The sequence below is a fragment of the Bufo bufo genome, chromosome 5 (genome assembly GCF_905171765.1).
Source record: "Bufo bufo chromosome 5, aBufBuf1.1, whole genome shotgun sequence".
Classification (NCBI taxonomy): domain Eukaryota; kingdom Metazoa; phylum Chordata; class Amphibia; order Anura; family Bufonidae; genus Bufo; species Bufo bufo.
The window spans coordinates 515,582,489-515,609,373 of NC_053393.1; the positions used below are offsets into that span (position 1 = coordinate 515,582,489).

The 26,885-nt window shown below is 45.9% G+C and overlaps 1 protein-coding gene across 1 annotated transcript; it reads right to left on the reverse strand.

The window, feature by feature from the left end:
* Positions 1-187: 187 nt before the first annotated feature.
* ARL5B (ADP ribosylation factor like GTPase 5B) lies at positions 188-26,447 on the reverse strand. Its single transcript, XM_040434487.1, has 6 exons — positions 26,219-26,447; positions 18,128-18,188; positions 13,494-13,641; positions 11,377-11,460; positions 5,659-5,810; positions 188-3,826 (listed from the first exon to the last, which is right to left on the reverse strand). Exons 1-6 carry the CDS (start codon positions 26,262-26,264, stop codon positions 3,778-3,780), a joined length of 540 nt encoding a protein of 179 aa, XP_040290421.1. The 5' UTR covers positions 26,265-26,447; the 3' UTR covers positions 188-3,777.
* Positions 26,448-26,885: the final 438 nt, after the last annotated feature.

Consider the following 26,885-nt stretch of genomic DNA (forward strand, 5'->3'; position numbering starts at 1 on the left):
GTACACCTTTCCCTGTGTGCTTTAAATCCACTTTTGACTTCTTAGCAGTGTACGGAGTACGGACTCTACAGTTTATGAATGGGCCTGCAGCGCACAGAGTATGGGCAGGAACATACAAAAAATTTCAATCAACGCAGTTAAAGTACAAAATGAAGTCTACAAATAAAATACATGAAATGCCATTTGATAAAATGCATTAAATATTTATTCAGAAATTAAAAAGAAAAAAAAATAATTGGTTTTTGAAAGACGTTTATAGATTTACCATAGTCATAACCTGACAAAAGATGTAATACTTTGGTCACATCTTCATTTTTAAAATGAATAGACTAGTGAGCTTGCCCGTTTCATTTGGAAAGAAGGGGGCAGCATATAAAGCACCTCAATTATAATACATAGACCAAATAAAAACACTAGCGTGGCAGAATTGACCTTTTGTTGGTTTTGAACTAATAGACACAAGTCAAAATTATTTTAAAAAAATGAAGCAGGAGGAGACAAAAAAATAAAAAATAAAATCAATAAAAGCCCAACATGCTATACATTTCTAAAAGACTTGTTGGGTTGTCAGAGACCAATCCAATTTTTTTTTTACCAATACCCTGAGCCTCCCCTTAAATTCAAAAACAAATTGTTTCCTCCGCTCACTTCAAGGCTGGTTTTACATAAGCGCGTTTGGTCCAGGAAACAAAGTCTGTGCAACGACTGCATTTCCCAGACTGAACGCAGCTCGTCCGACCCAAACTCAGGGCATCGTAGGGATTTATGATGCTGCGAGTTCCTGCCTTCCAGCAAGTCTACTGTAGTCACAGCATTGTGAGATTACAGTACAGTAGACCTGCGGCCACACAAACTCTCAGCATCATAGATCACAATAATGCAGTGAGTTTAGGTTGGAGCAGCGGTCAGTCCGGGATAGGAGACCCTCACATGGACTGCTTCCTGGACCAAACACGCTATTAGAACAGGCCAAGTGTCAGGATTTATGAGTTGATGCAAGTCCAAGGTAGCCAACTGCTTAAAGACCTTTTCCTGGAGTGTAATAATGAGCAATCCTTAGGTTAGGTCATCAATATCAGACAGGTGGGGACCAGACTCCTGACAACCCCACCAATCTGATACCTATGACCCATTGTAAGGATTGCGCATCAATTACAGCTCTGGAAGGTCATTTGAACATGACATTTGTCCATAATGACATCCAGTCTATATTCTGATGCTAAAGATATAAGAAAAGGTGCAGAATGTCAATGGTTTTTCCCAATAAGCAGGACCTCTCCCATCACAACGTCCACCCTTTGTCGAGTGTCACAGTGGACACGGTGTCCAGCTCACCTCACATGACATGCCTGGATCATATTCACCCATATAACCATGACTGGGGAGTCTTGGCATCTGTCCAGATTTGCCTTGCATTAAGGATAGCCCTGTCCATGCAGTGGAGCTACTATGGGTCTGTAAAAATTGAGGTTTACACATTCACAGCTCCTATAGGGTGCATATATTAAAGGCACTCAATTATTGGTTCTGTCTACTGTAAGTTACAATACATTAAAGTTTGGACACAGATCTCACAAGTCCCTTCATTTGAATGTCCTATAATCGACTCTGCCTGATGAGCCACGCAGTTTACCATGACCTGGACTGAAAGGGGAATTTGCACTTATGTCACAGACACGGGGCTCGCCGCCGAAACCTGCACCTATCTGTAGAATGGGGGCTTACATGACCAATGTACCGAGCCACTGACTGGTTGCAGTCTACAGCAATGGAGGCTTCAGTGCACTTGAGTTAAATGTACAACTGCATGCAATCAGCTCCCCCTAGTGGTGGCTGCAGGCAGGTCTTAAATCTGTCTGTGCAGGTGATTTGCAGCCTCGACCACTATAATATCTTAAGACATTCATTAGCAGAATATTTGCACCACAAAAAAACAAACCGTTATGTGGCACCATCTGTTTTTTTATATGGAAGCTTCCATGGCCCGGTCGCCAAAAAAGGCAAAGTAGTATGTGGAGTGTTAGAACAGACTAGTATTTACAAAGGTTTTGTCCATCCCTGTATTGAAAGTTAGCTATACAAATGAGGTATTAATTGGTGGCTTCAATCAACCTGCTAGGTTCTGCTAAGAATATAGCGTCTCCCTGGATTCACCGGGCATGTATATTTCTTTGGGGAAAGGAGGGTAGATCGCTGTCGGATACAACCAGCAACGCACATCTCTCCAAAGGCGAAGAAGCGATCGGACATGCTGCTGTCCAAAAAGTCCCGCTTTTCATTACTGAAAGAGGGTCGGACTAATCTAAAAAAAACTAATTCAGAGACTAAATAGATCTAAATCAGACATGCTTAGGCCAAACCTGCAACTCTGTAACCCATAAGTGACCATCAATAAAGGAGTATATAGGGGGAATGTTTTGTATGTGCGTATAGGCCTCAATATTATAGCTTTCATTCTCCAAACCATACTCCTAATTTTACAGTTCACTTGTTTCCCCCTCCTATATCACACGAAAAATAAAATCCCATGACTGATCACATATCATTGAAATCTTAGGACCTCCGTACCGAAGCCAATGCATGTTAGACATAATATGCTAGTTACAACCTGCCATGAATATTTAACCTCTTTATCGCCGTAAAACGCAAGAGACGTCAACTCAAGCGTTGAAAGCCTTCCGAGCCTCTTTATTCCCAATATAATATGACACTATCCCCAAATAACCTGACCTACCCTTCCCCCGCAACAATCCCTGTATTAAAGTAATAAAATAATTCAAAAAGCATTAAAAAAAAAAACACAGTAAAGACATTTACTTACAGAAAATGAAATTGATGGCAGTGAACTTCATCTGAAATGCAAGAATCTTAAAAAAAAACATTTAAGAAAAGAGTTTTCAGTTAGGGCTCCATTGCAGCCAGCACGTGTCATGGTAAAATAGTGACATTACGGTGCTTTGCACATGGCTTCAATGGTTCGCTCTAGAAGGTACTGAGGCTCCTTATGGAGATCCAACCACAAGGGAGACTTCAGGGCAATGGTTCATGGTTAAAAGGTATGCAAAATTAGCCCTCTGCCTCCTATAGAGGGCACTAGAGAGTTCTCTTCCTGCCTCTCTTCCTGTCAAACTTACAAATGATCTTGAAAATTTCACAATATGGTGCCATTTTTGCAAAGGCCACAAGGTTCTTGCCGTTTCTTTTCCCATTAGTCGGTAAATGGTGAAATACAAATGTAACATATGTGCAAGCAAATATCGCCGTATAGCCCTAGCCGAAGTTTTTCGGATTTCCCACAATAATATGCTGCTAAGAACTGCAAAAAAATGTAACAGGTGTATGGGTGCGGTAGCATCACCCATAGAAATATAATAAAAAGAAATATTGACCCTTTAAAATCCAGAATTCAGCAGCTGTGTCTGTGACCGATGTGGAACTACGGCTTTCAGGACGCCAACGCCACATCTAGAGAAGTGGCACCGCTTGCCTATGCTGACAATGATGTAGATGAACTGTTAAAAACAGCTTTAAAAAAAAAAAAAAAAAAAAAAAAAACAAGCAGCAGTGAGTATTAATGTTCAAATGACTACAGTAATCTGTATGAAAATTGTCCGTCAGAGGTCGTGTGCAGTACAGTCTGAGGGTCTCACGTATTTCCCTGATGCAGCATCACTTGATTCAAGTGTGGCTCAGAGACCGATCAGATTCTCGTATAAATTAAGCATGGAGATGTCGTAGTGTAAAAAGGTACTGGAAGGAGTCCACAACCGGGTCCCGTTATCTCACGCCAGTTCGGCAAGTCATCCATTCAAGACCTTGATATAACCTGCATAGGAACGAGGAAGGGGAGAGAGGAGAAAAAAAATAAAAAAAGTTAGGAAAGGAAATAAAATGGCAGATATTGCATATAAGCAAAGAAATTATTAACGGGGTTGTGCAACTTTTTATTTTCTTATTTTAATTAATAAATTATTAATTTTTGTCACACAGACCTCATACAGTGGTCAGACCCACGGTGGGGATTATACTTGCCTGGTCCCCACTACTGGGTTACGGCTCCATCGTGCCACAACCGCCTACGCAGATGCAGAGTCTCTCTGGAATCAACATCCTGTTGACGGGGGTCACGTGACTGCTGCAGCCAATCACTGGCCACAGCGATGATCTGGTCACCCATGAAGCATGTGAGAACCCAATGAAAACAATGGATGGGCTGATGGTGATCCGCAAAGTAAATTCTGGACGATTGGCTGAGTGGTCACATTTCTGTGCAAGACGAAACGGGTCTCGGATTGGTTCGAGAGTATTACTATGTAGGGGTTTTCCGAGATACTTCAATATATGAATAGGACCCCTGCCGATCAGATGTTTGGGAAGGCACCGCTGCTAGCAGTAGCTTTGCCTACGCCATGAGATGTCATGTTTAGTGGTCACAAGGGCTTAAAGGGAACCTGTCACCTCTACTATGCTACCCTCACTGAGCGTTTCTAAATGTTCATTGTGTTACCCTAAACATATAAATTACACTTTTAATTTCATTTGCAGACAAATTCAATAAGTATTATGCATTTTTGTACTTCCCGCCTTTTATGCACATTAACATAAAAAAAAAAAAAAGTCATATCTTACTTGTGTGACCAGAGAAGAGTCATATTTTCAAGCTCTGACTCATCTCCGTTTAATTTGCATATGTATCAAATCAGTTTTTTGACACAATAAAAGCACACAGAGCTATGGGGACTGGGTATTGCGGATGTGCTAGCCGCCATCTAGCAGCCCATGTCCTCAGCTCTATACCCAAAATCCAGGTGACCGGTTCCCTTTAAGCGCAGCTCAGCCCCATTGAAGTGAACGGTGCGGAGCTGTGATACCAAGCGCAGCCACTATAATATGTACGGCGCTGTGCTTGGTGAGCAGGGAGAAGGATGCAGCGCTACTGAGCGTGCCAATGCTTTCTCAAATAGCTGATCAGTGGAAGTCGCCAATCAGATACTGACGACCTACTCAAAAACCCTATCTAAACCCCTTTATACCAGGGGTCAGCAACCTCCGGCACTCCAGGTGTTGTGAAACTACATCTCCCATTATGCACACTTGCTTGGCTGTTCTTTGAACTCCCACAGAAGTGAAAGGAACATGCTGGGAGTTGTAGTTTCACAACAGCTGGAGTGCTGAAGATTGATGATCACTGCTTTATACATTTTTTACCAGCAGAACACCTTTGTGCTCCGAAACTGGTATTTCCCATCTCAAACATTTATGTCCTATAAATAAAATATGCGACACATGTCTGACAGACGCAGATCGCGCCTCTAGGATCCACACCCATCTGTAGCCTGGGGACCTGTTACCCGCTAGCAGTCACTTCAAGGCCAGATTTATAGAAACAGCCAATCACTTCTACGGGCATTACAGAAACAGAGCAGCAAATCAAGCGCAGCGGTTTCTATAATCCCAATCACCTATTTGCATCAGGCCTTCTTAGCAGGCTGAACGTGGGTTCTACTGATGCGTGTGGATCCTAGAGGATATGCCACACATGTCGGAGATGAGAATACCCCTTTAATTGTACAAAATGTGTATATGCTTCAATTGGCAGGTCCCAATAAAAGACAATGATAACTAGGACGCAGCGACAGAGGTGAGTGCTGCACGTACCCCTCTCCTGTGAGCGCGCAGCAGGACTGGATATGCCATGGGTGATCCTTTATAGAGCTGAGGGTGAGGTATTTGGAAATGTCGGCTGCCGTCAAGCACCCATTCATATCCTGCTTGTTTGCAAAGATGAGAACCGCCGCCTTCCGTAAATCCTAAAGCAAAGGAAACATAAGCTGTCAACGATACATTTACACAGAAGTCATCAAAACCAGCACAAAATAGCCCAGGAAGAGGCAGAGTGTGAGTTACAGAAAGCATCCCTGAGCGTCTTGGGTTACAGGCTGCATGGATTATGTTGCCTACTAAACCACAGGGGTTATGTAATGATATTTCATGGTATACCATTTCCCGTGGTAATCACTCAATTCCTTTAGCTTTGTGCCATGTGACACAGTCTATAGGACAGCGGGTCAGGCTACGGGAGAGCCAGCATCATAGTGCTTTTGTGACAACATGTAGTTGAAGCCTTTACAATAGATGTTCAGGAGAACTCAATGCAGGCCAGATTATAGACCGCCTCAAGGACACACTTGTAGTGTCTCATAGGCTTCATTGCAAGACAAAAAAAATAATAAAAAAGCCATAAAAATTGTTACAAAACACTAAGAAAAATAAGTAAAAATATGGAGAGTAATAGGAAAAGCAGCACTCGCCAGCGTGGTTGAAATATCCTTTATTCATACAAAAAGGTAAAATCTCCGGGCTGGAACGTATGGGGCGGCACAGCTGAAGTCAGCGATGATGGCCGTTTCGCGCAAACCTGCGCTTAGTCAGGCCAGTGACAGTTGCGCTCACCGGCGCATCTTATACCTGTCACTGCGTCTGGTTGTCACGGCAAACAGGACGCTTAGACTCCTCTGCAGCCGCCCGTATGATCCAGCCCAGCTGAACACAATGATTAACATACAACATCAAGACAGAAGAAGATTAAATGAATGCGCCGAGGTCATTTCTGTCATTGAGTCCCAGTGGTCCACATAGATTCCCTCTGTAGGGGAGCACGGTGTCTGTCCCCACCTCGGGACCTAAATGGCACCTGCTCTATCCCCGCAAAGGAGATGCACCGTGGATTACCACCATGTTCCTGGCGGACATGTTCAATAAGCCTAGTACAGCCCTTGCCGGTTTTTAAGGAATAGAGGACGGATTGTTTTTCCTATATAGAAGGCTCCACATTGGCAAGTAATCCAAGTGGACCACATAATTACTTCTGCAAGTAATGAATTCTGTGACGGGGTGAGAACCCCACCAAAAGACAGGTGTTTCTTTTGGTTATTATAGTTGCAGAAGGAGCAATTCCTACACTCAAAATTGCCCTTGGGTTTTCTTGACTTTGTTTCTAAACCTGCTCCTTACAATTTGATCTTTTATCGTATGATTTTTTGAAGGCTATGAGTGGCCCGTTTACAACCCCTTCTAAACCTTCCTCATTTTTTTTTTTTAAATGTCCCAGTTATTACAGATGGCACGTTTTATGAGGTTTGCTGCGGGACTATATTTAAAAAAGGTAAACAAATCTCTCCATAGCAACCAATGACGCCGTGCGCTCCTGCCGTCAGCAGGAATCCAGGCCGGCACACCAGGGACCACTCACGGCCGCGGAACATGGCCGAGTGCATTCGGCCTTGGCCGCATAAATTGGCCATAGAGTATGGATTTCTTGACGCTATCCGGGTGGAAGCTCCTGTGATGCAAAAGGGAGTTCGTGGCTGTAGGCTCACGGTGGCCGCTAGTATGCATGCCCTCCTCACCAGTCTCTATATGTACATCCAAGAACTCAAGAGACTGACCCCCAAAATTGAGGGTAAATCTCATGTTCATGTTATTATTGTTGAGATAGGACACAAACTCCCTACATTGCATCTCAGTGCCTGACCATATCATGAATACGTCGTCGACATATCTTAAAAATAACTGTATATGTTGCTAGTATGGGTTAGCCATGGTGAAGACAAATCTGTCCTCAAAGACGGTTAATAACAGATTAGCATACGTGCAAGATACAGGCGTACCCATGGCCGTTCCCACCCTTTGCCTATACCATTGATCATTAAACGTAAAGGCATTACTGGTGAGAATGAAATTGAGTGACTCTGCTACAAACTGGCAATATATGTGACTTTAGTAAGTTTTGCTCAGTACTTGGCCGATTGCCTGGATCCCCATGGCATGTGGTATTCTAGTATAAAGGCTCTCCACATCCAGCGACACCAAAGCAAGTCCCTCGCGCCAATCAAACTGGTTGATGGCCCGAAGGAAGTCGCTGGTATCGCTTTAGGTATGTGGGAGCGTTGGATAAGAGGGGTCTGAGCAACCAATCAATGTACTGGGACAGGGGTTCTGTTAAAGACCCTATGCCCGCCACAATGGGGCGGCCTGGATGGGCTGTTAGGGACTTATGTATTTTGGGGACAAAATACCAGGCTGGTTTATTAGGATGTTGTGGTGCCAATTTTTCAAACATGCTAGGGGGGCAAAAAATCAGCAGCTACATATTTAGAAACAAATTTTTGTAACCGAGACAACAAACCTATTGTGGGGTCCTTCCCTAATTTTTCATAGGTAATAGTGTCATCTAGCTGCCTATGCCCTCACTAATGTAATAATGCTTGGTAAGTAGAACCACATTGCCCCCTGGTCGGCGGGCTTGACAACAACATCTTCCAAACTACCCAGCCACTTTCAAAGCGGCTTTTTCTAGGGGAGTGACATTATCGTACATAGCGGGGTAGATAAGAGCTTTAACATCTCTCATCACATGCTTCTGGAAGAGGTCGATGCCACAGCCAGGCGGCATGGGGGGGGGGGGAGAAAAAGTGGACCTAACACCTCCTGTGAATGTGTCCTTCCCAATAACCTCATCTCTGTCCCCTGTAAATTGATATTGGTAAGCAATTCTAAGTCGTCAATTTTTTTTGCACTAAAGGGGTCGGCGATATCAAATCCTAAATGACTAGTATGGACTGGGATCTCTCCCTGTTTGGAGGGTCGCTGACGGGACGGTAGATTTTTAAACATTTTCTTTAAGTGGAGTTTACGCACAGCTTTATGCAGGTCCACTTCAAATCCCACCGGATCTTATCGCTCAACCAGACTGTATCCCAGCACCAGGTTGAGGGCAGAGATACAGTCCGGGGACAACTCGTAATCCGTGAGATTAACTACAATATTTTGTATAGGTCTGAGTCAGGGTTAGCGCTTCCACGAGACTTGTCTCCTTCTGGTTGATTTTCTTTGTTCTTTTATTTCTCCTTCTTCCCCCTCTTCAGGTTTTCTTCCCAAAGAGTCTACTCCAGTAGTGTTATTAGCTGAGGCACTGGAGTCGGAGTCTTTAGTCCAGAAATCGCTTCCTTCCATTATCATAGTCCCATTTATCTCTTAGGAATTTATCCTTCTTCCTTTCTTTGATTTCTACTTGCATCAAAAATCAGCTTTTTATTCAACTTTTTTTTTAAATTGATGTTGTATGTCAGTGTGTTCAGCTGGGCTGGATCATACGGGCGGCTGCAGAGGAGTCTAAGCGTCCTGGTTGCCGTGACAACCAGACGCAGTGACGGGTATAAGATCCGCCGGTGAGCGCAACTATGTCACTTGCCTGACTAAGCACAAGTTTGCGCAAAACGGCCGTCGCCGCTGACTTCAGCTGTGCCGCACCATACGCTCCAGCCCGAAGATTTTACCTTTTTGTATGAATAAAGGATTTTTCAACCATGCTGGCGAGTGCCGCTTTTCCTATTACTCTCCATATTTTTATGTGCATCCTGTCAAGGCTGTGCACCACGGAGGCGTGTAAAAGGAAGGGACAGGTAGTTGAAGACCGGGTATCAATACTAACGTGACGTCTGGCAGTGCCGCCCATCTCTCTATTCTCCACACTTATGTCACAAAGAAAAAAGTGTTTGAAACTAAGACACTGAAAGTGTGTGAAGGAGTCTTTACAAGCATTTTCAGTGGTGCTTTTCAATTTTGTAAAATGTAAGGGTTCATCCACACGTCCGCAAAACATGGACACCGGCAATGTGCGTTCCGCATTTAGCAGAACCGTACATCGCCGGCACTCATAGAAAATGCCTTTTCTTGTCTGCAATTGCGGACAAGAATAGGACATGTTAAATTTTAGTTAGTACGGATCCGGCAGGGTGTTCCCCTGCAGGAACAGCCAGCCGGACAAGCCTAAACGCCAGTGCGAAAGAAGCCTTAAAGGGGTTTTCCGAGATTTTCTTACTGATGACATATCCTCAGGATAGGTCATCAGTATCTGATTGGCGGGGGTCCGACACCCAGGACCCCTGTCAATGAGCAGTTTCAGAAGGTACTGGCGCTCCTGTGAGTGCGGTGGCCGCCTCTCTGCTTTCCCTAGGCCGAGGGACGGCACGTTCATGTGTGACATGGCCTAGGAGCAGCTCAACCCCATTCAAGTGAAAGGGCCCGAATGCAATACCAAGCACAGCCACTATACAATGTACAGCGCTGTGCTCACAGGTGCGCTGCTGCCTTCTCAAAACAGCTGATCGGCGGGGGTCCCTGTGTCAGACCCCTTTTAAATGTAGATTATAGTGCATTTCAAAAGCTGGGCACACACTTTGGGCTACACTTACATTACATAAGTTTAGCGCTTACACTGGGTAAAGTGCGTGCTAAATGTGTCCAGTGTTACATTGGACCAGTGGAAGCCATAAGAGGGTCCTTTAGGCATCTGTCTGAACAGTATGAGGGAGATTTATCATAACTGGTGTAAAGTAAAACTGGCTTAGGCTACTTTCACACCTGCGTTCAGGTGTCCGCTCGTGAGCTCCGTTTGAAGGGGCTCACAAGCGGCCCCGAATGCATCCGTACTGCCCTAATGCATTCTGAGTGGATGCGGATCCGCTCAGAATGCATCAGTCTGGCAGCGTTCAGCCTCCGCTCAGCAAGCGGACACCCGAACGCAGCTTGCAGCGTTCGGGTGTCCGCCTGGCCGTGCGGAGGCAAGCGGATCCGTCCAGACTTACAATGTAAGTCAATGGGGATGGATCCGTTCGAAGATGACACAGTATGGCTCAATCTTCAAACGGATCCGTCCCCCATTGACTTTCAATGTAAAGTCTGGACGGATCCGTTCAGGCTACTTTCACACTTAGAAATTTTTCTAAGTTATAATGCAGACGGATCCGTTCTGAACGGATACAAACGTCTGCATTATAGGAGCGGATCCGTCTGAGGAAACATCAGACGGACCCGCTCTGAACGGCAGTGTGAAAGTAGCCTTAGTTGCCCGCAGCAACCAATCAGATTAAACATTTTATTTTTCAGAGCTCCTTTGGCAAATGAGAAGTTGGAATCTGATTGGTTGCTATGGGTAACAGTTTTTCTTTACACCAGTTTTGGCAAATCTCCCCCTTCATATCACTGTGCGGACTTCCGAAAAAAATCCAATCAAAACTGATGGACTTTTGGTGCTTCAGAAGAGATTAGGATCTATTTGGAGAATGTTGAAACTAAGTTCCAGATGTGCATTTTGCACCACAAATCTGCATCTACCGTACTATACTAGAGGAGAGTTTTCCAAACCAGGACAAACGTCTGCATAGAAGTGATTTCACCGTTTGAAATGCAAAGGCTGAAATCTGCATCAAAATCTGCACGTCACGTTTCCATTTTGCAGTGGATTTGCTGTGGACCAGGGCCTAAACGCGGCATCTTGGAAACCGGAGTAATTGACCTGGAGCCGTCCCCTACCTCATGGGCGAGCATTCTGTAGAGCTCCTCTTTAGAGATGGAGAGCCTCTCTCGGTCAGTGCTGTCCACAACCAGGATAATAAACTGCGGAGAAAGAATACAACTCCTTTGTAATGCAGTATTATTGCATTTTTAGTAAAAGAAAATTAAAAAAAAAAGCCTCAACGTGTAAGTCTTTGGGAATTACAAAATACAATACAATCATGGTTTTTCACTTGCGTTGTTTTTTCTGGGACTACAGCACATTTTTTGAAAACCGCAGCATGGCATTTTTGTGCCATAGACCTCTATTCGTTTTCTGTCCCTGTAAAAACACGTTTCAATGGGCGCTGAGTTTTTTTTATGGCATTTTAACACTGGTTTTACATGGGGGTACATACTTTGCTCTTTAAAGGGGGTGTCTGATCATGGACAATGGGGGCATATTGCTAGGATATGCCCCCATTGTCTCATAGGTGCGGGTCCCACACCTATATTGAGAACAGGGCCTGCAAGTGAAGGAGGGTGCACTGCGCATGCACAGCCGCCCTCCATTCATTCTCTATGGGGCCGGCGAAAATAGAGTGATGGCTTGGCTATTTCCATCAGCCCCATAGAAATGAATAGGAGCAGGGGCCGCGCATGCGCGGTACGCTCCCATTCACTTCTGTGGGGAGCTGGCTTGGTGGTGGCCGGACCAGAGAGTCCTCCAGCCACCATCTTGCAGGGCTCCATTCTCGATATAGGTGCGGGTCCCAGCAGTGGGACCCGCACTTATCAATCCTAGTGATAAGCCCCCATTGTCCATGATGAGACAATCCCTTTAAAAAAAAAAAAAAAAAAACACACACCACAAAAACACATGTACTAAAACACTTTATAAAAAACACTACTAAATTCAATGAAAACCACAAAAAAATATATATTTTATAAATGCATGAAAATAAAAATAAAAAAATTTTAGAAGGCGGTCTAACACTTATAACTGTCCCCCCATAAAGAGGACTCGTCACCTTTCCTCTGCTCTACTAAAGGGGTTGTCTGGTATTGATGGCCTATCCTCAGGATAGGTCATCAGTATCTGATCGTCAAGGGGGTCAGGTTTCTGGCACCCCTGCCGATCAGCTGTTTGAATAGGCGGTGGAGATCCTGTGAGTGTCACAGCCTCTTTACAGGTTACCAAAAGCACCGCGCCGTCCATTGTATAGCGGCCGTGCTTGGTACTGCAGCTCAGAACCATTCACCGAGGTGCTCCTAGGACTGTGATGGCTAACCTCCGGCACTCCAGCTGTGGTAAAACTACGACTCCCAAGACGTACGCTTGCTTGACAGTTCTCAGAACTCCATAGAAATGAATGTAGCATGCTGGGAGTCGTAGTTTCACCACGGCTGGAGTGTCGAAGGTTAGCCATCACTCGCCTAGGTCATGTCACCGATAAACATGACATAGGAAGAGGCCGCTGCTCGGCGGGGGAAGCTGGGAATCAGACCCCCTCCGATCATATATTGATTACCAATCCTGAGGACAGGCGATCAATATCAAAATCCAGGACAACCCTTTTAAATACATGTATTCCCCAGGCAATAGTAATGCTAGTGAATCTTTGCTTACATCTCTGTTGTGCCGTTCCTTTTCAGTATTCTGGAGGTGCCCATGCATCTCGTTATGGTGTTTTTAGGGTGTCGTCTTTTAAATGTCAGATAGTTTAGTATTCTTTGCAGTACTAACATGTTAGTTGTGCTGTTCTTTGGTTTGTGAGCTAAACAATTATGTAACCGGCAAAAAAAGGGCGTCGCACATAACGCATATACAAGGCTCCACTATTCATAGACTATACATCATGTAAATGCAACGTTTTCACCCCCCCCCCCCCTCCTCTGTCCACCATCTCCCTCTCCGCCCACCATGCCATCCCTCCATGCAAAACATCAGCAGATGTATACTGTCGTGCAGCCTTATTCTCCTTCAGATTATCTTAATTCCTGACCTAGCCGAATTTTCCACTAAAGCACTAGGTAAATGGTGAGTTTGCTTACTTGGGTGTAACACCTGATTTAGGTCATAGAAAAGCTAACAGGGTGGATGAAGCCCGCACGCTTCACTAGACGGCAGCCAGAACGGCGTCCCTGCCGGTTACCTCTGTGTTAGAATAGTAGGTGTTCCACGACGATCGCAGCGACTCCTGACCTCCAATGTCCCACATCAGAAAGTGGGTGTTCTTGACCACAATTTCCTCCACATTGCTGCCGATGGTCGGGGAGGTGTGAACCACTTCATTCATTAAACTGAAAGAAAAGAATTCATGAATTAGAGATGACGACCCCTCAACGTTCTATGGGCCGACACCACAAACGCCTCCTAATACCGCGATCCGTAAAGAGTTTGCATCTACGGCCACGCGTGGCAGTGCAACGGCTGAGAATCCACATCAGATGGCAGATCTGACGCAGAGTTCACCCTCCACAGCAGATATCCGCACCACTGGTCAGGTTAGATGTGGATTTCACGGAGGAAACACTCTGCAGAGGGTTTGTCCAGAACAGCCTGCCGGACAAGCCTAAGGGCTCTTTCACACTTGCGTTCTTTTCTTCCGGCATAGAGTTCCGTCGTCGGGGCTCTATGCCGGAAGAATCCTGATCAGGATTATCCTAATGCATTCTGAATGGAGAGAAATCCGTTCAGGATGCATCAGGATGTCTTCAGTTCCGGTACGGAACGTTTGTTGGCCGGAGAAAATACCGCAGCATGCTGCGCTTTTTGCTCCGGCCAAAAATCCGGAACACTTGCCGCAAGGCCGGATCCGGAATTAATGCCCATTGAAAGGCATTGATCCGGATCCGGCCTTAAGCTAAACGTCGTTTCGGCGCATTGCCGGAGCCGACATTTAGCTTTTTCAGAGTGGTTACCATGGCTGCCAAGACGCTAAAGTCCTGTTTGCCATGGTAAAGTGTAGCGGGGAGCGGGGGAGCAGCATACTTACCGTCCGTGCGGCTCCCCAGGCGCTCCAGAGTGACGTCAGGGCGCCCCAAGTGCATGGATGATGTGATCACATGGATCACGTCATCCATGCGCATGGGGCGCTCTGACGTCACTCTGGAGCGCCCCGGGAGCCGCACGGACTGTAAGCATACTGCTCCCCCGCTCCCCGCTCCTACTATGGCAACCAGGACTTTAATAGCGTCCTGGGTGCCATAGTAACACTGAACGCATTTGGAAGACGGTTCCGTCTTCAAATGCTTTCAGTACACTTGCGTTTTTCCGGATCCGGCGTTTCCATGGTTACGACCACCCAGCAGAGGTGGATGTGGCTGTTACAGTTAGTGGTTACTAAGGGTTATCGAAAACCCACGGCGACTCTTAGCTGCACTATAACAGCTTTCATCCTCAAAATGTAAAAGAATCGGTCCCTTATGGACAATTCATCAGACTGAAGAGGGTTAATAGCACCAAGGAAGGGTATAGAATACAGGCCCTGGATGTGAAGAGACGTCTCCTTGATAGGGGTTAGAGTCTAGTCACAGATCCGTGTGCGTTTTGCGGATCCACAAAACACGGACACCGGCAATGTGCGTTCCGCACATCGCCGGCACTTAATAGAAAATGCCTAATATTGTCCGCAATTGCAGACAAGAATAGGACATGTTCTATTTTATTTTTTTCGGGAACGGAATTGCAGACCTGAAAGTGCGGATCCGCAATTCCTGATCCGGGCAGCACATTGTGTGGCCCCATAGAAATGAATAGGTCCGCAATTCCATTCCGCAAAATGCAGAACAGAATTGCGGACGTGTGAATGGACCCAAACCCTGAGAAAATTCTTGAAGCAGTTATGGAAAAAGCAGGGAAGTTTTCCCAACACGAATTATTAGGGGGCAGAAGGAATAGAGAAAATAAAAAGAATGATCAGAAGAGATTCACACTTTCATTTAACCCTTAGGATACCGGAGTTATGCTCATTTTTGCAGTTTCATTTTTCTTCCCTATTTTCCGTGAGCCATAATAATTTTTTTATATTTCCGGTCACAGACGTGTATGAGGACAGGTTGTACTTTCTAATGCCCCCATTAGTAATGGCATAAAATGTAGTGGGAAGCGGTAAAAAAAATTCCAAATTGGATGGAATTGGAAAAAAAACGCAATTCCTCCACCGTTTTACGGGTTTTGTTCCCAGGGCGTTTCGTTTATGGCAGAACTGACCCATGCCCTTCGTTCTCTGGGTCAGTACAATTACGATACCCCATATGTGTAGGCTTTTTATGTCTGTCTAAATAGAGTAAAAATAAATTTAAACTTTGATAAAAATTATATACTGTATATTAATATTTTTTTTACATCCCCATATTCTGACCCCCATAACTTTTTTATACTTATGTCTACTGAACTGTTCAGGGCCTCATTTTTTTGCGGAACAATCTGTACTTTTTAATGATACAATTTTGGAGTGTGCGGGACTTTTGATCACATTTTATTACTTTTTTTGGGTAAGAGAAGCAATGAAAAAAGGCAAATTGGCCATTTGACCCTTTTTTCCCCCATTACGCCATTCGCCGTATTGGAATTATTTTTTTATATTTTAATAGTATGGGTGTTTACCGTCACGATGATACCCATGAGGTTTATATTTATTGTTAGGTATTTATTGTTTAAGTATACGGAAAGGGGGGTGATTTTAGACTTCTATATTTTTTTTTTAACATTTTTATTTTTTGTAATCATTTTGAAGCTCGGTGGCGTCTGAATTTCCATGGCAACCCCGCGTGGTGACGTATAAGTAAGGCACGTGAGCGCGTGATGACGATAGTGGCCTGAAGAAGCGCTCGCAGCGAAAACGGCCGTCGCCACTTCTTTCACTGTGAGCCGTCTTGCCCCGACCTTGTGTTTTTATGCCTTTGGAAGAAATAAGGGACTTAATTTATCTTGCAGTGGTGAGTGCCGCCCATCTATATCTCGCTATTTTGAGGCTGGAACACCGCACTGGCTGCTTTGACACGGATGTGCGGGGGGACGCTGGAATCCAGATTGTTGTTTGGGACATGGGCTGTGCCGTCTGTACTTTATCTGCTATATACATATATAGGAAAAGGTGCTGTCCTCTCTGGTGGCCGGGACCGTGGGAGCAGGCTAGTGCTTTTTCCTACAGTGTGCAAGCACGATCACTGCTTTTGGATTGCAGGGTGGTCGTAACCATGGAAACGAGCAGTGTATAATGTGGTGGGGAAAAAAGGAATCAAGCTAGCAAAGGAAGCAATATGGACAATCACAATACATTAGTAAGTGCCTTGTAGTAACTTTCTCTACATGATCAATGCCATTTGCTGAAGTGAGAGACAACCGCTTTAATGTACAATCTGAAAACCAAGGTCCCATATTAGGCCTCATGCGCACACTGCGCAATTTGAGGTCCCCAATGCACGGGCACGACACGAGCGGCTGCTGCGATGGATCCAGACCCATTGAACTAGGTAGTGCTTCCATGCTTTCGTTCCGCTGAATGGGTTTGCATCCGTGATGCGGTGAGCACACAGCCGGTGCCCGCATATTGCGGACTCGCTGTTTTCGGGCAGCAATGGCTGGGAGCATGAGGCCTTAGTCATCCTCCACCATTAACTGCGGTTTGGACTCGTTTTGAGTGCTTTGCTTCAGTTTTTGTGACAGAAAACTGATCATTTCAACTCTTGACATCCATATACAACAGAGCTGTAAAGGCTTATTCTTGGGGTATTTTATACTATTGATATATACATGGACCCTACAAATTGCCGGAGGGTGGACACACATGAACATATTGTCAGCTGTCTCAGCCTGGAACAAGAATTCAGATTCACTCTCCTTTAAGTGTGCAGCCAGATGGAGTGCCCACTGCCCAGCTACACATATCCAAGCCATGTCCACCCAATTTTGCAGCAAAATAATGTGGCTATTGGCTGCAGTGGGTGAGCATGGCTTGGCCGCAAGCAGCCAGCCCACCATCTGTCTATATCTTAAAGAGCCTCAGCATGATTAACCCTATTAAACCAGGCATATGGCCTGGTAGGGTTGATCGTGCTGATTAAGACTATACCTTATTTATCTTTATAAGTTGCAGCATTGTGCAGATATGAGGATTTTTATCTTTAAGCAAATCAGACAGTAAGTGCACCAAGGGGCGGGCAGTAGAGCTTCAAGCACCGCTACAGCTGCGCCCCCTAGTGCTCATTACACTGCCCCTCCGCCAACCATACACTATAATAACACTACAACAATGATTACTAAAATTAGTGAGTCACAGTGCAGGCAACATTAGACGGGCTATTAGCCCTGTCAATCAAGGGGAGGGGGAAGTGTAATGAGCACTAGGTGTGCAGCTGTAGTGGTGCTCGAAGCTCTACAGCCTGCCCCTTGGTGCTCCAACTGCATGATTTGTATAAAGAGAAAAAAAATCTTCTTGTAGGCTGCAGCAGTGTGCCGATATAAGGCATTGTTTTAAGCAGCATGCTCAACCCTACTAGGCAATATGCCTGGTTAAATATGGTTGACCATACTGATCCCTTGCACCATCAGGGTCCTAGTTTCAAATCCAACCGAGGACACCATCTGTATGGAGACTGAAGCAAGTCATTCTACGCTTCTTACTGATGGTTACCATTTAACATTTAGCTGATCTCTCTTTGTGGAGTGTATAGTTTGGCTCATCCTGGTCCACCATTTAAGGTCCACAGTTTCTGATTTGGGGTTCAAACTGCTGGAGCTCTCTGCCGCCCCTGTGCGCCATGCATATTGACTCATACTTACAACTGGTAAAGAATAGTGGTCTTTCCTGCATTATCGAGTCCGACAATGATCACCTTGTGCTCTGCAATGAGAAAAGTAACCAAGTGAGAGAGAGGAAGAACTCAAAGCAAATGTATAGTCCCATACCCTGAGGATGCCTTTCAGCCTCTACGAAACAATATAAACTTGTCTACGTAGATTATACACGGTACATGTCAAAAAAGTTCAAATTCGCCTTGAGAACCAGGACTTTGTAGCCAAACTGGTGCCAAGAGGTGCATTAAGACACCAGTCTTATCAGACACATTACACAGATACATAAGTGGATGGTCAATATAGCATCAGCTCCAGGAAGCAATGGACCTGGCATAAAGCTACAAGGTAGATGGCCGAACATGCATTATCTGCCCCGATTCCCACTTATAGATCTGGGCTCTCTACTGGCGGGCATATATGCGTTTTCAATGAGAAGAGGGCCTTTCGGGAAGAACAAAAAGGATCTGAACTGAAGTTCAATGCATCCAATCCTTCTATAAGATAAGATAGATAAGATGCCTTTATTGTCACTGTACAATACAATGTAAATACAATGTACAATACAATGAAATGTTTGGAGCAATCCTAGATGCCATGGACAGAGGAACAAGAACTGACATTTAAACTAAAGCATTACACTAGAAAAAAAACATTGCACTAGAAAGCATTACTATTCACAGTAATAATAATAAATATATATTATATATATTATATATATATATATATATAATATACACACACACACACACACACACACACTGATTCAGACACCACTGCAGACAAGAGATCATCATTGTATAGAGATACAATTTCAAAATTTCACTTTTTTGGCAGATTTTCCATTTTAATATTTTTTTTTCCCAGTTACAAAGCAAGGGTTAACAGCCAAACAAAAAACTCATTATTTATGGCCCTGATTCTGTAGTTTACAGAAACACCCCATATGTGGTCGTAAACTGCTGCACGGGCACACGGCAGGGCTCAGAAGGAAAGGAATGCCATACGGTTTTTGGAAGGCAGATTTTGTTTTTGTTATTTAAAACATTCATCTGACAGGTGAGATCATGTGGTATTTTTATAGAGCAGGTTGTCACGGACGCGGCGATACCTAATATGTATGCAATTTTTTTTATTTATGTAAGTTTTACACAATGATTTCATTTTTGAAACAAAAAAAATCATGTTTTAGTGTCTCCATAGTTTGAGAGCCATAGTTTTTTCAGTTTTTGGGCGATTATCTTATGTAGGGTCTCATTTTTTGTGGGATGAGATGACTGATTGGCACTATTTTGGGGTGCATATGACTTTTTGATCGCTTGCTATTACACTTTTTGTGACGCAAGATGACAAAAAATGGCTTTTTTTACACTGTTTTTTTTTTTTTTTTTTTACGGTGGTCACCTGAGGGGTTAGGTCATGTGATATTTTTATAGAGCCAGTTGATACGGACGTGGCGATACCTAATATGTATACTTTTTTGTATTTATGTAAGTTTTACACAATGATTTCATTTTTGAAACAAAAAAAATCATGTTTTAGTGTTTCCATAGTCTAAGAGCCATAGTTTTTTCAGTTTTTGGGCTATTATCTTGGGTAGGGTATGATTTTTGCGGGATGAGATGACGGTTTGATTGGTACTATTTTGGCGTACATGCGACTTTTTTTTATCACTTTTATTACCTTTTTTGGGAAGTAAGGTGGGCAAAATTTCAATTTCCTCATAGTTTTTATTTTTATGGCGTTCACCATGCGGGGAAAGTAACATGACCGTTTTATAGATCAGGTTGTTACGGACGTGGCGATACCCAATATGTGTAGTGTATTTATTTATTTTATTCAGTGATAAGCGTTTTTTTTTTACTTTTTTTTTTACCCAGACCCACTTGGTTCTTGAAGATCCAGTGGGTCTGATGTCTGTATAATACAGTACACTATATAGTGTATTGTACTGTATTTTACTTACACTTTGTCTGAACAGATCTATGCCTTTAGCACAGATCTGTTCAGCACCATGGACAGCAGGATGCCTGAGAAGGCGTCCTGTTGCCATGGGAACCTTACCCGTCTGCTCAGTTTTGGCCACAACTGAGCAGACGGGGAAGGGTAAGGAGGGGGGCTCCATCCCTCTGAGACCCCATCCTGTCTGGGGGCTGCAAAGGCACAGCAACCCCCCCGATGGGAGAGGGAGGGAGCTCCCTGACTGTTAAACGGACCGCAGTATGGAAAGGGTTAAACGGCTGACATCACAGCACAGATGTCAGCCGTTTATACCAGAGTGTCAGCAATGTGCTGACACTCTGGTATACCCACTGGCCACCAATGAATATTCAAGAGGAGGAGGGCGGGGGATCGCGATGCCGCACCGCCAGCAACCTAACCCCCCCCCCTCCCCTGCCGCCATAAAATCACTCAGGGGTGCAGGGGGGGTGGTGGGCATACTATAGTTTCTGATCCCCACGGTCAGGGACCGCGGGGATCAGAAACTGCAGAAAGCGCAGCAAACCGCAGGTCTGAATTGACCTGCGGTTTGCTGCGATCGCCGACACGGGGGGGGGGGGGGGGTCACGCATTTAGCCGAGGTGCATGCTCAATGATTTAAGCAGGCACCTTGTTCCGATCACCGCCTGCCGGGCGGCAGTTATTGGAACACCACATGACGTACCGGTATGTCATGTGTCCTGAAGAGGTTAGAGAGGACCCTTCACCTGAAAATGCAAGTTAAACTAAAGATATACCCTTACTTGCCGTCCCCCGGTGGTGCTTATTCAGTTCTTCATTTTGCACTCAGTGCCCTCGTTTGTCTGCGGTGCCCCCCGCAATATTTCCCACCTTCTATGGTAAAGAGCCATTCGGCTCAACTGGGCGGGCCTGCAAAAGTTCTCCCGGGCGTGTCTTTCTTCTCCCTGGCACGGAGCGCATCCAATCAGCGCACTCCGCTCTTAGCCAGGGAGAAGAAGCTCCAGTTCTCGCGAGATTCGCGAGAACTGGATCGATTTCATCCATCCTGAGTCGGCGCCATCTTGGATTCCTGCGGAGAGCATTGGAGCAGCGTCCGAGGCGGCGGACACAGGGCAGGGACACACATTATAATAAAGCCATGAGTGTGTCACAGGAGTAGTGTTCAGCACAGGAAATATGAAAGTGATAGTGTGAAAGTGTCCTAAGGCAAATTGCAGTCCACAATGCACGGGCACCGACCATGGGCCAGCCGCATCCGTTCCGCAAAAAGATAGCACTTGTCCTATCTTTTTGCCGAACGGAACACCACAGAAGCACTGCGTAGTGCTTCCGTTCCGTGGTTCCGTATGCGGGCCGCAATATGGCCACGGGGGACACATGGTCGTGTGCAAGAGGCCTAAGGGTGAAGTCAAAAGCTGCGGCCAGCCACACGTTGAAAGCTATGCCCACCAGTGGATGGCAGTGGCTGCACAATGTTACTGCAGGGAAGCTGTACTGCAAGAATCAGGGGCTCGAGTGCGTCCGTGAGTGCCGTCAGTGTCACCGTTTTGTAAGGCACCAGCATAAAACAAAGTGTGTCATTAGATAGCATCTGAAGCCGCCACGTCACAGGGAGAGGAGATTGTGAGTCACCCCTTTCAAGTGCGCACATAGCCCTAGGGATACGAATCCCAGCCGTCCATGTAGTCCAGGGATCAGCAACCTCCAGCTGTTCTGAAACTACCACTCCCACAATCTTCCTTTCAGTTCTACAGCTGGCTGGGAGTGGTAGTTTCACAGCAGCTGGAGGTTGCTGACCCTCTAAGGGAGAATTAAAGGGGTTGTCCAGGACATGAAAAATGTTCTCTACCTGTTTAACATTCCTGTTTCAATGCCGCCCAAGCACGTGACCACTGCGCTCAATCACTGGCCTCAGTTGAATCCTCCCTGAGATCAGTGATTGACAGCAGTGGTCATGTGACCACTGCATGGAAGTGAACTGGGACCACTGGGTGCCAGTGTAGGACTGGAGACGTCATAAACAGGGGAGTATGCTTTATCGTATTATTTTAAAACTCAATCAGTATTTAAGAAAACATTTCTGTTCTGGACAACCCTTTAATAGTCCTCACGTCTACATAGGCCTACTGACCGCCCTGTAGTATGCATGGTACTGAACACGACCAGCGCCAGTTTCCTCACTGACACCAATGCGTATGAGCCTGCCACACAGCCCATTAAAGTGCCAGACAGGCATACCCCTATGGAGTGCCAAAAGTGCACCCCCATCTCTTGAGTTGAGTACCAAGACCCAAGAGCAAATTTGCATGTTACTGGCCTTTTTTGTGTAGGGAACAAAGAAACATGTATGTATGGCCAGCCAGAGCGCCACTCGCCTCACCCCAAGTACTACGGATGGTCTAGAGCCCGTCCTATCTTTGCTTACCAGCAGATGGTGCTGTTAGTGGGTGCCACAGACACTGGTGGAGACCCAGGGTGCCATGTTAGAGATTAGGAGACTACAAACAGATAATTTAGGGTAAATGCACAAGTTCAGGATTTATGTGAGGACAATCCGCACTGAAATCTGCAGGTGTTCGCAGGGAAATCCGTGCGGTCAACTGAAGTGAATGGAGAAAATCCGGACAGGAAAAATGAAAAACTGACATGCTGCGGATTTTAAAATCTGTGCGAAAAAAATAAAAAATAAATCTGCATTGATGATTTTTAAGGTCCTTTTACGCAAACCAATGTTTCAGGCAATTATCAGAAACAATCCAGACATTCCCGATAAGTGACCGAGTCATGCATAGGAACAGGCGATCACTACAGACAGATACAGAAAACACTGACAAAGGGCAGAACAAGAGGTTTACACGACAAAGGGATCCTATTCCCGAGGGAGAGAACCCTGAGACGCGTCACTTGCTGTAACCGATGACAGACGGGATTATCCCGTGATGTCTGCCACGACAACCTGTGTGACACGTAATAAGCCTAAAACATAAAAGCCGTTTTCAGACGAGCGTACCGAGATCCGTCCGTATTCTGCTCAGGATTCCTGATGATATACCATCAGGATTTACATGCGGATTTCTTCCTTCCTTCATTATTTATGCGCAGACTGTAATGTGCGTATCTGGAAACAAATGCGCACAAAGCTCGGACACGCTGCGGATTTCAGATACTGACGGAAATGATACGCCCCTGTGAATAGCTCTATTAACATTAGCAGCAGATCCCGGGGCACAGAATCCGGACCATATATACGCATCGCAAATACGCTCGTCTGAAAGCGACCAAACAGGACGTTGTGAGGACAGTGGTAAAGGGACTATCCCATCAGAAGAACCTGCCACATAGCGTGGCTGCAGCGGAGGTCGGCGGATCCTCTCAGGTGCCACTCCCAGCAAACAGCTGCATTGGCAGTGTGTGGCATTACACAGTGGTCATTCAGGTGCATAGTCGTCCATGTCGTACCCGGGTGGCTCTAGTCTACCAGAATGGGGGTCATTTTTATGATCGGTTCTAGCTCAAGGAGGGGGTCCTGAGTGGGGGCTCCCTCTAGGACACCTATATACACATTAAGGCCAGAGCGTATTAAGTCCAGGAAAAACGTTCCGTGTGACGACTAAACACTGCTTCTCGGACGTGAACTCACAGCATCGTAATGATTTACGACGCTGCGAGTTCCAGCCTGACCGCGGGCTACTGAACGGTAGTCACAGCCTTATTTCAGTACTGTAGACCTGCGGTCACGCAGGGGCACACAGCATCATAAATTACTGATGCTGCGAGGGGGGGGGGGGGGGGTGTCACATCACAGATGCCGCGTTCAGTCCGGGAAATGCAGCGGTCACGTGGGGCATGTTTCCCGGGCTGAATACGATTGTGTGAAATTGGTCCTACGCGCATGGGTCTTCTTCACGAGATAACCTCTTCAACATAAGGCCTCACGCACACGGCCATAGCTTGTCTGCATCCGATTCCCATTTTTTGCGGACCCATTTGTTACAATGGAGCTGCGAAGTAGGCGGACGGAACACGTGTGCTGTCCGCATCCGTTCTGTGAGCCCGCAAAAAAGGACACAACGAGTCCTATTCTTGTCCGCTTTATTGACAAGGATAGAAAAAAAGAAAAAAAAAGAAAAAATGGTGGCGTGCAGTCGGCCGGTATCCGTGTGCAGGAGCCCTAATGGAATGAACGATCACAGCAATGATCTGAAGGTGAATGGAAAAGAAATAAATCTTAGATCTGCATTGTACCTTCATACAGACACAGACATTCCCTTAATGCAGCACTGAACTGCGAGACCAGGTTCAGACGTGGAGCGGCACGCGCCGCCCACACGTAACAGAATTATATGAGCGCGCTGCGGACGGTCGGACCCGCGCCCTGCTGATTATCGACATGTTGTGGGAACACCGCACATTTTCACCCTCTGAAACGCAATGGTTTACTGCAGACTTGTGGTGGAAAATGTCCTCCGTGGGTGCACGTGGCCCAAAATAAACGGACCAGGACGGAGAGGAGAAAGCAGTGACCTGGCAGCATCCGACATCACCCGACTGTACTTGGAAAGAACTTAAAGGGGTTGTCTCAATTCAGCAAATGGCATTTATCATGTAGAGAGAATTAAAGGGATCACATCATCTCATACACTGGGGGCACATTGCTAGGATGGGACCCGCACCTATCTGTAGAACGGAGCCCGCAAAGTGAAGGAGCGGCCGCCCTCCGGTCATTTCTATGACTGGGCTATTTTCGGCAGTCCCATTGAAATACACGAGAAGGGCACTGCGCAAGCGCAGCCACCGCTCTGTGGGGCTGACGGAAAGAGTCAAGCCAAGTGCGGCACTCCAGTGGAAAAGAATGGAGGGCGGCCGCCCATGTGCGGTGCGCCCTCCTTCACTTTGGTCCCAGTGGGCCCATTCCCGGTCACATTGCATCTGTGCTGCAGCGGTCACTGTAACCATGGAAACAAGCAGTGTATAATGCGAAAAATGAATCCAGCCAGCAAAGGAGGCAATATTGGCAATCACAATACATTAGTAAGTGCCTGATATTAACTTCCTCTACATGATAAATGCCATTTGCTGAAGTGAGAGACCCCCTTTAAGGCAAAGGCAATCGGACCCCTTGCACCTCCCCATAGCATTTCCTGCAGGATAGAGGGTCACGATCAGCACTGGGGGGGGGTTACACTTTTTACCCCTACAAAGGTTACAAAAGTCACTACGACCTGAATCCTAGGCAAATAACACATAAAAGCCGTACACATACACAGATGTACATCAGGGTGTTAGGGGCGGACATGACACTGCACAGACCACTCAAGGAGGACAGTTTAAAGTGGTATGCCGACGACATATTAAAGAGGACCTCTCCTGACTGTTGCATCCCCCATGTAATAACCATTCTGCAGCATCTATTCTTTTGACTATGTTGTGCCATTCCTCTATTATCCCTGCTAGAAGTTATGAATGAATTGCTAGCAGTTTGCAATAAAGGTCCAGATGGGTGTTACCAGATGGGGGGGGAGGGTGTACCTGGACAGTGACACAGGCAGCATAGAGCGCAGGGACGCACCCACAACTGGAAACACCCATCTGGACCTTCATAACAATCAGCTAGTAATTCTTGGATAACTTCAAGCAGGAATAATAATAGAGAAATGGCACAACACAGTCATAAGACTAGATGCTCCAGAAGGGTTATTATATGGGGAATGCAAATGTGTCAGAGGAGGCGACAAGGTGGGTTGCCACCTACATATCAGAGGGGGGATGGGGGCTCCATGTCTCAGAGAGATCAGGGGAAGCATCTATAGGAGTGATTCACATGCAGCAGATTTCTGAAAACATGACACTTATTTACTACATGCGTTTTGTAGGAGCCATTCAGATGAACAGAACCAGTTTTCAGTCACAGAAAACACTGCAACAAATCTGCCAAGTGTGAATATCCCCTAACGGAGATGGACACCATAAACCGCCACCAGTGCCTATTGTGTAGTGGACTACTCTGCCCATCTGGAGCCTGCTGGGGGTTATAGCTGGGACTGGTTGCTATGCAGGGACACATACAGCAGGACTCCCCGGGGAGCGGCTCTTTGTTTGCAGCTCGCAGGCACTTGCCTTGGTTGCAGAAGAAGTTCCACAGCTTCGCGAAGATGAGGCCCATGGTGACAAAAGGCCAAAGCCGAGCTCCGCCCGTCACATAGGTGTGAGAGGAGGGGGTCACCGTCCGGTACGAGCGCTCCCTGCCGGGTCAGGCCGCGGTCTCCATCCGCCCTCACCCCGGGGACTACGTGACTGTTTCTACCACACACCGCACTAAACAGCTGGGGCGCTCCAGCCGCGTACGCGCTCTACGTACGGCCGGCTTACGTCACCGAGCGTATGACGTTCGCAAGCACCGCCTTCCTTCGTCGCTATTGGATAAATCTACGCTGCCTACTTCCACTCCTAGCCAATCAGAGACGGAATAACAGAAGGCCTTGTACAAGTAAACTCATCGATGATTGGTTGTTCGCTACCTGACTGTACGTCTAGTCAAAACTACAGCTCCCAGCATGCCATGCCCCTTAGGGCAGTCAGAACTCAACGGGAGTCGTAGTTTACCAACAGCCTACAGCCTGCAGAACACCAGAATGTAGCTTATGGCGTTCTGGCTAAAAAAAAAAATCTCTATAGTTCCGAGTATGTAGGGTAGGAACATAGATGGGTTATAGTTACTGACCACATCAAAGATGGCTGCCAAAGCTTCTCATGCAGTTTGAACACTAGGGGGAAAATCAGAATC

Bases quoted from the DNA above. Each gene is read 5' to 3' on its own strand.
- ARL5B (XM_040434487.1), bottom strand. From the start codon at position 26,264: ATGGGCCTCATCTTCGCGAAGCTGTGGAACTTCTTCTGCAACCAAG. The intron at 13,642-18,127 runs GTAAGTATGAGT...CTTTTCTTTCAG, and splicing joins ACCACTATTCTTTACCAGTT to TTTAATGAATGAAGTGGTTC. The intron at 11,461-13,493 runs GTAACCGGCAGG...CTTTCTCCGCAG, and splicing joins CCTACTATTCTAACACAGAG to TTTATTATCCTGGTTGTGGA.